The sequence below is a fragment of the Coregonus lavaretus genome (genome assembly GCF_964263955.1).
Source record: "Coregonus lavaretus genome assembly, chromosome: 2".
Lineage (NCBI taxonomy): Eukaryota > Metazoa > Chordata > Actinopteri > Salmoniformes > Salmonidae > Coregonus > Coregonus lavaretus.
This window is the reverse complement of record NC_139989.1, coordinates 55,347,397-55,362,374: the sequence shown is the minus strand read 5'-3', so window position 1 is coordinate 55,362,374 and position 14,978 is coordinate 55,347,397. Positions and strand designations below refer to the sequence as shown.

The window sequence follows — 14,978 nt, the reverse complement described above, 5'->3', positions numbered from 1 at the left end:
CACTACAGAGGGTAGTGCGTACGGCCCAGTACATCACTGGGGCCAAGCTTCCTGCCATCCAGGACCTCTATACCAGGCGGTGTCAGAGGAAGGCCCTCAAAATTGTAAAAGACTCCAGCCACCCTAGTCATAGACTGTTCTCTCTGCTACCGCACGGCAAGCGGTACCGGAGTGCCAAGTCTAGGTCCAAAAGACTTCTCAACAGCTTCTACCCCCAAGCCATAAGACTCCTGAACAGCTAATCATGGCTACCCGGACTATTTGCACTGCCCCCCCACCCCATCCTTTTTACGCTGCTGCTACTCTGTTAATTATTTATGCATAGTCACTTTAACTCTACCCACATGTACATATTACCTCAACTAGCCGGTGCCCCCGCACATTGACTCTGCAACAGTACCCCCCTGTATATATAGCCTCCCTACTGTTATTTTATTTTACTTCTGCTCTTTTTTTTCTCAACACTTTTTTTGTTGTTGTTTTATTTTTACTTTTTTGTTAAAAATAAATGCACTGTTGGTTAAGGGCTGTAAGTAAGCATTTCACTGTGATGTCTGCACCTGTTGTATTCGGCGCATGTGACCAATAAAATTTGATTTGATTTGATTTGATCACCTTCAGTAGCACACTATCACCTTCAGTAGCACACTATCCCCTTCACTAGCATACTATCCCCTTCACTAGCACACTATCCCTTTCAATAGCACACTATCACCTTCACTAGCACACCATCACCTTCACTAGCACACTATCACCTTCAGTAGCACACTACCCCCTTCACTAGCACTCTATCCCCTTCAGTAGCACACTATCACCTTCACTAGCACACCCACCCCTTCACTAGCACACCCACCCCTTCACTAGCACACTATCACCTTCAATAGCACACTATCACCTTCACTAGCACAATAACCCCTTCACTAGCACCCTATCACCTTCAATAGCACACTATCACCTTCACTAGCACACTATCCCCTTCACTAGCACACTATCCCCTTCACTAGCACACTATCCCCTTCACTAGCACACTATCACCTTCAGTAGCACACTATCGCCTTCACTAGCACACTATCACCTTCAGTAGCACACTATCACCTTCAGTAGCACACTATCCCCTTCACTAGCACACTATCCCCTTCACTAGCACACTATCACCTTCACTAGCACATTAGTCCCTTCACTAGCACACTATCACCTTCAATAGCACACTATCACATTCACTAGCACACTATCACACCCACAGCACACTAAAAAGGGGAGGTGATCCAATTATGGTCTTGTTGATGGGAAGAATGGAGATATGTATATGGGGTCCACACTAGGGCTGTGGCGGTCACGAAATTTCGTCAGCCGGTGATTGTCCAGCAAATAACTGTTGGCCTCATGGTAATTGACCGGTAATTAACATAAACACATTTATGCATCTCCTGGCTTCCACACATAGCCTACAAGCCACTGATGCGGACCTTTGGAACATCTACATTTTAAAACATGATATGAAGAAAATATAGTCTATTTCAGAAGAGCAGAATAAAATACTCTGAGTTGTCCTTATGTTAGGTCCTGATCTGGCTATGCCATATGGCTGTGACCTACACTAGTTCATTTAGCAGACAAGATTTGCTTAGAATTCCGTGGCATTATTTTATATTATTTTATAGTATGAAACAAAGCTGAATAAAATAGAAAGGATATTTTCTCCAAACGATTTGAGGGAGTGCTCACATGCGGCTATTCTGTGTTGAGCGGTTAACAAAGAAATAGGTACTCCTATATGCTTTATTTAGAGTTTTAATGTAACTTTAATTGTTCTACAAACGTTGGGCTATATGTTTTGATTTTTAATACATTGTAAGGCTGCATGATGCAACTCTAATGATGATTTGAAAAAAGTTGCTTGAAAGGCATGAGCTCTGCTTTGTTTTTTGCGCAGGCTGAACACACTTCATCAGTCTCTCATTCACAATTTGACATGCACTTGATAATGCCTCGAATTTCTCGGCGGCATCCCCTTTGTGTGGCCATAATGCACCCTAAAAAAATCCATGCCTTTTGCAGCCCTTCTCCCTGAGTGCTGCCTGCTCCGAAGCACCTCTCATCTCACTCACACGGCTCTCCATCACGTGATCGGTTCTTTCTCACAGGCTACAAGTGAAGACAGACACATCGGGGACGCAACTGCGCGCGTCCTTATCCAATTCCGAAGGGATATTGAAGATATTGGAACAACTGTCCACATTTACTTTTCGTCAGCCAACAAGATGAGTAGCCCTAACGAACAGCAAAAGCACTAGCCTATGTCAATCTACTATCCCCCATAGTACAACAGTTTACCTATTCTATTCTGTGCGAGAAATAAATATTCCAAACATAGTTCTGGGACAATTGTGGGATGCGATAGATCCCAAATTAGTACAACCACTAGCATCAAAAAAACGTTTTTACGTAATGTGGCTGACGCAACAGATCAGAACGTTTAGTTACAATGTTGATAAACTATTCGGCTATTTCTTCACATTATAAGCGCAGCAATTTGCACATGGCAGTAGGCTTTAAGCACGAATGTTCCATTAGCGGGAAAACAGCATTATCAAAAGTGACCACAAATGCGATTATTCATGTAATGCTTTTATTATAAAGGTGCATTTTTATGGTGAAGATTATCTTCCTCAAAATTGAAACTCACACGCTGCATACCAGTTAGGCTCTACACCAGTTGTAAAGCAGATTAATGTGCTTCATTTTAAGAAGTTATTTGGCCACTTTAGTTGTGATACAAACCTTATCAAAACATTTATGCCTATGGGCTAGGCTACATGAGGTGTGCGACTATGATTAGAAAAAGTCACACAAAAAAGGCATTGTTTCTTGCCTCATGCTGGGAATCATTCACAAGGGATAATATATAATTCACAAGTGATAGGCTAATATTGTCACCCATTAGACTATACTTGATTTAATCTTGTCTTTACATATACTAAATAATATATGTGTGAAATTTGTTTTGATTTAGAATGGACCATTTTCATGCACCTGTCTCGAAACAGGGGCAGGGGAAAAAATACGTCATCTCTACACTTAAATAGCGAATGGAGGACGCTTTTCCTGTGGTCCATTTTCATGCCAGCCAGGTAGGCTATACTCCTGTTGTAAAGATAAGCAATGTGCTTAATATTTGCTTAATATTAGGAAAGTTGTGAAATAAATAGAGTAGGCCTAGCCTATAGAAAGCTGATCGGATCCTCCTCTTTTTAATAGAGGCCATCACTCTGTTTTCTCCCGCAATTGCATTGCTTATAGAAATGTTGCGCAACATGAGCTCATGGGCTCTCATGAAGTGTTTGATTAGATTTTCGATTACATTTGCATTGATGTCAGATTGATTAGGTGACAATAGAGTACTGAGTACCAGGCAGTTAGCAAGTTTGGTAGGCTACTAATGACCATCAGCAGCATCAGAGCTTGGAGAAGCCTAATTACCGTGACTAAACGGTCACCTGGAATTTGACTGCCTTCATGACTCATGACCGCCAGTGTGGCGGTAATACAGTCACCGCAACAGCTCTAGTCCACACCCACACTCCACTGTGCTCTATTTCAGTATACTTTTGGTATGGGGCTTTGATCAAATGATCATATTTATCAAACTGTTACAGTCCACAACCTTGAAAAATGAAGTGGAAATGCAATGAGGGATGTGTTAATGATTCGGAGGGGATCTAAGTATAGGCTAAATATGTGCCTTTGTGGTCCATACCCTATATCAGGGGTATTCAACTCTTACCCTACGAGGCCCGGGGCCTGCTGGTTTTCTGTTCTACCTGATAATTAATTCCACCCACCTGGTGTCCCAGGTCTAAATCAGTCCCTGGTTAGAGGGGAACAATTAAAAAATGCAGTGGAACTGGCTTCGAGGTCCAGAGTTGAGTTTGAATGCCCTAAATTATGTCGTTTTAGTATGAGCCTGTAAAGAAATCATCATATTCAACAAACTATTATAGTCCACAAACTAAACGACTGTATAAAAAGGAAGTGAAAATGCAGTGATGCTTGTCTTGGTGAAGCAGGGGGTTTTAACTATAAATATATGCTTATGAGGTCCACACACAGTGGCCTTCTTAGTGTAGTTCCTGTATGGGACTATGAGCAAAAGTATTACAGTCAGCAAACTATCATATTCCAAGCAAATGAAAACGCAACGACATATGTGTAACTAAAGGAGGGGGCTCTGTAGGATAGTGATTTGCCTATGCAGTCCACAGTATACTGATGAACTATCAGTATGAGTGTGTTGTTGTCTGGTGCTAAGTGTTTACTTCCTCTTCCTGTTTCACTGTAACCACCCAGCTGGCTCTGCCTCTTCAGCCACGTCATTGGCTGAGAGCCCCCTCTCTCTGACTGTATCTCCAACCTTTATTGTACCTCTCTCACACACCCTCCCTCTCTCCCCACTCTCTCAATCCCATGCATTTCCCTCCAGCTGCTTCTCCATGCCAGCTGTCCTGAAGATCTCTCTCTCTGTCTGGATCCAATTGATTCACTGTAACAGTGATCCTGGGCTGTGATTCATGCCTGCTAGTAATAACTGTAATGTATGACAGCTCTATTGGATCCAGACCCTCATCACTGGGTGCCAGGGTGCCGGAGTAGGGCTGCGTCCCAAATGGCAAACCCTTTACCAGTATAGTGTACTACTTTGTCCAAGGCCCATAGGGTTGTGGTCAAAATTAATACACTATACAGAGAATATGGTGCCATTTGGGATGCAGGCTTGAGTTATGGCAGAGTGTGGTGGTGGATACATTCAGTCTCAGTGGTCATACTACCTTTGTTGATGGAAGTCTTTAGGACATTATTTATGAGTCTGTATATTTAATATAAAGACGCTGTGCAGCACAAAGTGTGAATGGAACTAATGGGGATGTGGAAACAGGAGAGAGGGTGACAGAGAGAGTTTGACAAAGAGATTGTTAGCAATAGAAAAACTGATAGAATCAGAGGGTGAGCAGTCAGTGAGTAGACAGTGAAAGAAAGACAGTAAAATAGAGACTGAGAAGGAGAAATAGACAAAAAATGAAAGGTCAAAAGAGAAAGAGCTCAATAACAGCAATGGAGAACTGACTTCTGAAAACAAGCACTGGTCTCATTCAGCACTTGTACTGACAGGAAGAGACAGACAGACAGACAGACAGACGGACGGATAGATGGATGGATGGGATAGATAGATACCCAGACTAACCCTACACAACACAACCACCAGTGGTGGAAAAAGTACCCAATTGTCATACTTGAGTAAAAGTGAAGATACCTTAAAAGAAAATGACTCAAGTAAAAGTGAAAGTCACCCAGTAAAATCCTACTTGAGTAAAAGTCTAAAAGTATTTGGTTTTAAATATACTTAAGTATCAAAAGTAAATGTAATCGCTAAAATATACTGAAGTATCGAAAGTAAAAGTAAAAGTATAAATCATTTCAAATTCCTTATATTAAGCAAACCAGACGGCACAATTATTATTATTATTTTATTTACGGATAGTCAGGGGCACACTTTAACACTCAGACATAATTTACAAACAAAGCATTTGTGTTTAGTGAGTCAGCCAGATCAGAGGCAGTAGGGATAACCAGGTATGTTCTCTTGAAAAGTGTGTGAATTGGAAAAATGTTCTGTCCTGCTAAGCATTCAAAATGTAACGAGTAGTTTTGGGTGTCAGGGAAAATGTATGGAGTAAAAAGTACATCATTTTCTTTAGGAATGTAGTGGCGTAAAAGTAAAAGTTGTCAAAAATATAAATAGTAAAGTATAGTACAAATACCCAAAAAAATTACTTAAGTAGTACTTGAAAGTATTTTTACTTAAGTACTTTACACCACTGAAGATACCTTAATAGAAAATGACTCAAGTAAAAGAGAAAGTCACCCAGTAAAATCCTACTTGAGTAAAAGTCTAAAAGTATTTGGTTTTAAAGATAGTTAAGTATCAAAAGTAAACGTAATTGCTCAAATATACTTAAGTATCAAAAAGTAAAGGCATAAATCATTTAAAATTCCTTCTATTAAGAAAACCAGACAGCACCATTTTCTTGTTTTTTATATGTACGGATAGCTAGGGGCACACTCCAACACTACAAATGAAGTATGTGTTTTGTGAGTCCACCAGATCAGAGGCAGTAGGGTTGACCAGGGATGTTCTCTTGATAAGTGTGTGAATTAGACCATTTTCGAGTACTTTTGGGTGTCAGGGAAAATGTATGGAGTAAAAGGTACATCATTTCCTTTAGGAATGTAGTGAAGTAAAAGTAAAAGTTGTCAAAAATATAAACAGTAAAGTACAGATACCCCAAAAAACGACTTAAGTAGTACTTTCAAGTATTTTTACTTAAGTACTTTACACCACTGACAACCACCCCCAGGTCTGACAGTGACACCCTCCACCTCATTCAGAATAATATATAGTATTACAGCCTGCCCTGGAGACTGGCCTGAAGGCTGGAAAGGGATGAAATAAGGAGTAAATGTGCACATGCACGCACACAGACCCCACCCTCACCCCCACCTTCCTCTCTCCATTATGTGCAATGATGTTCAAAGGTTTACAGGCATATTATTGTGGCCTTCTTTTTCCAGCAGACGGCCCAGAGCAGTAGCCAGTAAAAACAGTTAGTGGACTGAGCAGCCAGTTGACCCCTGACCCTGGCTCAAAGGGAATATGGAACATCCAGAGCAGTGAGTCAGAGCGGGGCTTTGTCGTCTAAGAGAGACAGCTTTCCTTTCTCTCTCTCTCTCTCTCTCTCTCTCCCCCCCCCCCCCCCCCCATCTCTCTCCTCTCCCTCACCCATCTTTCTCTCGCTCCCTTTCTCTCTCAGCATCTTTTTCCCAAGTGTCAGTCCAGTCCAACAGATACAGGCCAGTCTGACAGGGCTAGCTACTCTCCTGTTACTGACACAAACATATGCAAACAAGATTAGGACTGAGGCATTTAAATAGACAGAGGTCCTGCAAAACTAAAGTGTCACATTTCAACAGGCTAAACTGAACTAACATTCGGCTCATGTTTAGGAAAGTTGGTGATGTATCATGTTATTGAATGTGATCTGCACAATCACTTCAAGCCCAGCTAATATCTACCCCTTGGAGACAAGAAAAAAGTGGATTAAATTGAATTGAGCTCTGCCTTGTTAGACCATAATAGTACAAGGAAAATGTGACTTTATCTATAGAGTAAACCCTGTGGTGTAGGTAGGGCTATCCTTTTTGGAGTTGGGTAATAAAACCCATTGCAAGCAGGCACAACTGTAACTGGTTACCTGCCAGATGGATAAGGCTAACATTATCAATGAATCATCTGTAGTAAACTAGACGTTTACAAGATATGTCTGCATTCCATTTCATAGTAACTGGTCTCTCTTGACATATTGAGCTATCCACCCACAGACATTGCGCCTTGAAATGCAAACAGCAAACTGTGGGTTATATATGTTTATTATAATGTATCTGTTGAAATTAATTGAATGTGTTTGCCATCTGTCTCGGTTTGTCTGTTTGTTTATGGTATACTTGTTTATGTGTATGCCTGTGTTTGTATTGCAGGCATGTGTGTATAGACATGCCTGTGTGCACTGAGTGTACAAAACAATATTAATACCTGCTCTTTCCATGACATACACTGACCAGGTGAAAGCTATGATCCCTTATTGATGTCACCTGTTAAGTCCACTTCAATCAGTGTAGATGAAGGGGAGGAGACAGGTTAAAGAAGGATTTTTAAGCCTTGAGACAATTGAGACATGGATTGTGTATGTGTGCCATTCACAGGGTGAATGGGCAAGACAAGAGATTGAAGTGCATTTGAACGGGGTATGGTAGTAGGTGCCAGGCGCACTGGTTTGAGTGTCAACAGTTTCTTGTGTGTATCAAGAATGGTCCACCACCCAAAGGACAGCCAACTTGACAACTGTGGGAAGCATTGGAGTCAACATGGGCCAGCATCCCTGTGAAACACTTTCGACACCTTGTAGCGTCCATGCCTCAATGAAATTTAAAAAAAAAAAATAATAATATTTCACCTTTATTTAACCAGGTAAGCCAGTTGAGAACAAGTTCTCATTTACAACTGCGACCTGGCCAAGATAAAGCAAAGCAGTGCGATAAAAACAACAACACAGAGTTACATATGGGGTAAAAAAAACATAAAGTCAAAAATACAACAGAAAATATATATACAGTGTGTGCAAATGTAGCAAGTTATGGAGGTAAGGCAATAAATAGGCTTTTGTGGCTAACTAAATTGAGGCTGTTCTGAGGGCAAAAGTGGGGGGTGCAACTCAATTTTAGGAAGGTGCTTGTGTGTGTGTGTGTGTGTGTGTGTGTGTGTTTGTGTGTGTGTCCATGAGGACAAAGGCTATTTTAGGTTTAGGGGTTAGGAGTTAGGTTTAGGGGTAGCGTTACGGGTTAGGGTTAAGGTTATGGTAAGGGTTAGGGAAAATAGGATTTTGAATGGAAATAAAATGTTACGCCCCCACGAGGATAGAAGAACATAACGTGTGTGTGTGTGTGTGCGTACATGTATGCATACCTGCGTGTGTATCTAAATGTGTATGTGTATGCTAATATGTTTGTATATGCAGGCAATACCCTTCAAGGGTGTAAAATGCCTGTATAAATCCCACCAGGCCCCAGAAAGGAACACTAAATGCTGGAACTAGACTGTGTCATCCATGTGATATGAACCATAGGCCTGACTTGGACTGCCCTCACACTCAGAGACATTAGCATTCAACTAGTGAAGCACACTCCAGTGGGGATAGATAGTAGGAATGTCTTGGGCAGCACATTGCACTTCTGCAGGAGCAAAGTTTAGCTGAAAGACAACTTGTGGGGAAGGAATCCCTATCTCCTGAATTCTTTCCAGGGGAGAGTCTTGAGGCAGTTATTGGCTGTGTCTCAATACTTGTAAACAGCTTCTTACTGCATTCTCACCAAGGAAGAGTCAGTCAGCATAGCAGAGACTTAGGACGTGTTTCAATATTTGTAATCAGTTTACTCACCCTCAATTTACAGTATCTCCTTCAAGTCATTCATAAGTGAAATATTGGATTTCACTTTCCTTTCCATATCACTTTACCTGTTATGTTATTTCAGTTGGTGATTATGGGGAGAGGAGTGGAGGAAAGGAAGCCATTCCAGACTATTGACAGGCAGTCTCTTATTTAGAGTAAATGCCTTTCAACTCAGACTATGAAGTCAGTCTCAGATCCCATAGTGCATTGTGACAATATCCAGTAAGTACAGATTCTATACATTGTCCACTGCCTTGTAACTCTATGTAGTTTCAGCATCCCTATCCATTCCTGTTCTGTTTGTCTATTCAGCCCTATAAACTGTCACTTTGTTAACCAGGTGCTTAAACTGTGTGTATGTTAAGTCAAGCCTGGGTTCATAGTTCACTAAGGCAGTTCCTAAAAGTGTGACTCAGTTGTTTTTTATGAAGAGCTGAGAGAGAGGTGTGTAGAGTTGACTGGCACTCACACTCCCTCTTTCACTTCCTCTGTTCCACTTTTAACACACTCCTTCCCTCTCTTAAAGACCATATCTATTCAATAGAGCATGGAGACTGACTTTCTTTCACGCTCTCTCGCTCCCCTCCTCTCAGTTAACATACACTCTCTCTCCTTTCCTCCGAAGACCACTTCATCCATCAGTCACACTACAGAGTCCAGTCACTTCATTCAGCTGCCATGTTGTTCTCCCTGGCACAGCATGGACACAGTATGTGTTCCAGAGTAAAACAAGTTGCCAAGGTCTGTTCTGATTGGAAAAACATGGTAACCTGCTTTCCCACACATCGCACCTGGCATCACATCACTGAAACCAGACCCAACAACAAACCCTTGCCAACAGCCTTGCTTCAAGACCAGAGTCAAGATTTTGTGTGTGTACTTTGACAAAATCCCTCAACACTAAATGACTCGTGTTGCGTCTCACTCTTCTAGGAGGGGTTATGACGATGGAGGTAGACTGTGAATGTGATAACACGACTTGAAACAAACGGTTCTGCTTTAGCCAACTTGTCTTGCCAAGGCAATGTAGTATTGAATTAAGAAACAATCCCAGGTTCACTAAATGAAATTACTTCCAGGGTTTCAACACCATGGTCTTCTTTTGTGCAGCATCGGACCTTTTCCCCATGACATCACATGTTCCATCCAGTCAACACAAGTCATCACATGTTCCATCCAGTCAACACAAGTCATCACATGTTCCATCCAGTCAACACAAGTCATCACATGTTCCATCCAGTCAACACAAGTCATCACATGTTCCATCCAGTCAACACAAGTCATCACATGTTCCATCCAGTCAACGCAAGTCATCACATGTTCCAACCAGTCAACACAAGTCATCACATGTTCCATCCAGTCAACACAAGTCATCACATGTTCCATCCAGTCAACACAAGTCATCACATGTTCCATCCAGCACCTTCATACTGTATGTTAATGGTTACATTTGACTTGACAGTGTCTATGGCTGCTGTGACTGAGTATAAAGTGGAAGCAGGAGACAGAATAATAATATTCACCTGTAGAAGGTCATCACTCAGTACCTCAGTCTTCTCAGCTCTGTGGAGGGAAACACATAAGAGGTCAAAGGTCAGATAGGCAGACAAAATAGGGCTTATTCATTACAGAGAGTTCCAATAGAAGTGTAGTGTGTAGAACAGAAACAATGGTAAGTGCAGCGTTCAGTCTGGTTCAACCAGGCTACAGAAACGCTTCTCTGTTGTATAGAATAGAGAATGGTGTCAGTTCTATACTTTGCATTTCTACCTGCAACATGGTGGTATTTAAGATATCATATCGTATGGAAAGCCCAACTGAGCCCAACTGTAGCGCAGGGCCTGTGTCAGAGTTGTGCCAGATCACACTCAATCATAGTTTATAAGACTTCTCTACTGATTTACACCAATGCAATTCCAGGACTGACTGAAAGAGTTAACGTGAGCTATTGTGGTACTATAGTGGTGCTGTAAGCCTGCAACTCCACTGCACTTCATTTCAACTTAGTAAGAGTAAAGTTGCAGTGAAAAGAGAACGAACTGAGAGATTGGCAGAGTAAAGAGTATCTCTCTACTTCTCCATCTCTGAGCAAATACTATGACAGGTAATGAAGACTAACCTATCTTACTGATTAGGGGCAAGTCATAGGTAACTTCATAGCTAAGGTTGCAATTTATTTCTCTCGACAACGCAGCCGGTAGCCCTATAGCAACAAAATAGATTCTGCTATACTATGAGTGGTCTGGGCCTGGGTCGACGAGAGAAATAAAGTGTTGAGGAAACTCACCCTAGACTACCCTGCACAACAAACATCACAAGCAGACCTAACTCACTCACACACACTGACACTCCACACCTCTGCCTGTGGCTGTTTCCAGAGAGAGGGCCTGTTAGATCCTCCCCCTGTTAGAACACACACTTCCTGTTCCCTGAATTCCAGCCTTTGTTATGGCAACAGCAGGAGGTGAGAGGTCTGTTGATGTCTCAAACATGTAATACCCACTAGTCAGCTTGTATGTTGGAGGAGAGAGAGGAGTAGAGTGGAGATAGTTTACTGACATCATCCCAAAACCAAAATGCACTATCCCATACACCTGTGGTTTCAAAGGTTTTCTTGGCACTGTGACAGACTTAAAGCCATTCAAATGTTCTTGAGACCCACTCAATAAGCAAAAACTGTTGACATTTTAGTCATTTTAGCAGACACTCTTATCCAGAGCGACTTAAAGTTAGTGAGTGCATACATTTTTCATACTGGCCCCCCGTGGGAATCGAACCCACAACCCTGGCGTTGCAAACGCCATGCTCTACCAACTGAGCTACACAGGGCCTGTTTCTCGACGCAATCTAACATTCAGCCACAACGAATCAGGAACAAGTGAAACCCATATTGATCTTCCTGATCCACCTTTTGGGAAACACAGCCTACCAATCTTAACACCATCATTCACTGTGGAAAAGAAGAACAGACAATATTCTCCATAGACCTACCCCTACATCTGTAATAACACAACTCTCTCTCCCCTTTAATCCAGTGGAGTGGTGGTCCCAGCAGTATATTTTCCCAGCACTTAACAAAAGCCAGACTTAAAGTGTGCTGGGAAGTGAAATGATCATTAGCTCACCATTTAGAGGGTTCTGATAGCTAAGTGATAATTAGCTCACCATTTACAGGGTTCTGATTGTGAAGTGATCATTAGCTCACCATTTAGAGGGTTCTGATAGTGAAGTGATCATTAGCTCACCATTTAGAGGGTTCTGATAGTGAAGTGATCATTAGCTCACCATTTAGAGGGTTCTAATAGTGAAGTGATCATTAGCTCACCATTTAGAGGGTTCTGATAGTGAAGTGATCATTAGCTCACCATTTAGAGGGTTCTGATAGTGAAGTGATCATTAGCTCACCATTTAGAGGGTTCTGATAGTGACGTGATCATTAGCTCACCATTTAGAGGGTTCTGATACTGCTGAGCCAGCAGGATTGCTATAGAGACTTAGGTCATCCCCACTCACATGTGTGCACGTACAGGCACAAACACACCATCTTCCCCAGAGGGTGCTCTCCTCTTACTGGAGTCTGGGCCAACAACATACAGTAATGCTCATTGGGATCAATTAACCCCCTCACACACAAGAGCTGTTACCTAATACTGCTATAACCCACTGAAATAATACCTTACTAAACCCTATACTGCACATTGCTGTACCTAGACCCTGCTTTACTGTAAATGGTACCACTGGTATACAGTACACCATATAGAAACTGTGTCTATGATCTATCCCATTGAAAGTAGCAGAATTGTATAAAAGGGATAGTTCAGCGATTCTACGTATTTACATATTTGCTCCCTTACCTTGAAAGCAGTCTATGGACAAGGAGGGACTAAAATCCACACTTTGGTTTTGTTAAATCGCTGCTGTCCCTTTAATTGGTGAAGTACATTTATAATCTACCAGAGAGACTTGGGATGGATATATTTTAATCCGTATAGGCCACATAAATCAAGCCCTGATATAATCTAGGCCAGACCAATGGCAGCCCAAACCAGAATATCCACACAGACCATGCAGTAAAGTATCTCGTTACAGAGAAGAGATGGTTGTTGGTTGGCCTGGGGAGGTAGGAGACTAAGAGCTGAGCAAAAATATATAATGCATTAGCATTGATTTGAGCTGGAATAGCTGCATTAGGCTAGCAGGCATTATTCTAAGAATAGGCATCTTGACTCCAATGCTACAGTCAGGACCCTGGGAGAAGAGAGAGTATAACACAGAATAAGAAATGAAACATATGTAATAATAATAAGCCATTTAGCAGACGCTTTTATCCAAAGCGACTTACAGTCATGCGTGCATACATTTTTTTTTTTTTTTGTGTATGGGTGGTCCCGGGGATCGAACCCACTACCTTGGCGTTACAAGCGCCGTGCTCTACCAGCTGAGCTACAGAGGACCACATGTAGGAAGATGATCAGACCAATCTACTCATCAGAGTCACAACACAACCCCATACATCCACTTCTCAGGTTATTCATGTCATCTTACCATCTTAATATGTGCAGTAATGGTTACATATAGACTAAGGTTAGATAGACATCTCTATCTCTTTATATATCTCATCCACTTATTGAGCCCCACGGCTTTGTTACAGAGACTCTCTGTCAAGCTTCTTAACAGGAAACCCCTGCTCTCTGTCTATCAGGTTGGTTAACTATCCACCCAGCCGCTGGAACATGTTAGCCAGTGTCTGCTGAAGACTGTTCTGGGGGTAGGTTTCAATGCCTCAGGGCTACATTGTTATGGATAAAGTGAAGGGCTGTGGGTTTGGTGGTACAGCATTCATGCACCAAATCAAGCCTATTCATCTCATAGAGATACATAGCGTCCTATTTATCTTTTGTAGTTCAACAACTCTTTACACTGTGGTCTACATATTTGGTGATGCAGTACTGTCTCTCAAAGCTGCTATATCCTCAGAGCTAATACAAAGCAACAGTGTTATTATTGCAGTGTACTACACATACTTTAAGCATGGTAACAGAAATTAAGATATGGGGGAAAGGAATTCAAAACAGACTGACCACATTAGCCAGCAACATACTGCTGCAGGAAATAACCACTATGCTAATCTGTAACCCAAATAGCTCAAGACATACACAGATACATATAAACAGACGTGTACTCAAATATACACACACACAACACACACACACAACACACACACACGAGTACACACGCCCCCCTTCCACACACACACAAATATATATTAAATATAAACACATACCAAAGTGTACTCAAATACACACACAAAACCACACACGTAGGCTACACACAAGCATACACAACACCCCCCCTCCACACACACACACACACACAGTGATCTCTCATTGACTCAGGTCTGCAGATTACATTACAGTCTTTGATTTACTGTATCACAGACATGATGAGTATTCCAGCAGTCTTTCACCAGACCACAGGTACACTTAGGGAGGCATTCTACAGCTTTACCACACAAAAGTCTTTGTTGAGTGTTATGTGAACATATCTATAGTAAAACTAATTAAGCCTAAATGAATACTGGTATACTGGTACATAAAGGTGAGGGAAACACCTTTTAGAGATAATGTATTTTTCTGCTACAGCATGGGTAGGCAACTAGATTCAGCCACGGGCTGATTTTTTAAACAATAATTTCATACCTTGAATTACATTACATAAGTCTTTTAGGAACATATTTCCTAATTTAAACACATTTTAAGCTGAATTCCTTTTTTGACCCAAAACTAAAATTAAATTAAATGAATCACTCGCAGGCCGGTTTTGGCCCGCGAGCCGCCTGTTGCCGACCCATGCTACAGCAATGGACTATGGGAATGTCTAGTTTTAAACCTATCCTCCAACCCCCCCCAGTCTGGCCTC

The 14,978-nt window shown here is 41.7% G+C and overlaps 1 protein-coding gene across 1 annotated transcript in view; it reads right to left on the bottom strand.

Moving 5' to 3' along the window:
• Window positions 1-14,978, bottom strand: part of LOC311150144 (rho GTPase-activating protein 17-like) — a 63,312-nt gene that overhangs the window by 39,034 nt on the left and 9,300 nt on the right. The window contains exon 2 of the mRNA XM_084187440.1: window positions 10,583-10,622. Within this exon, the coding sequence (XP_084043566.1) occupies window positions 10,583-10,622 (40 nt within the window). The remainder of the gene's footprint in view (window positions 1-10,582; window positions 10,623-14,978) is intronic.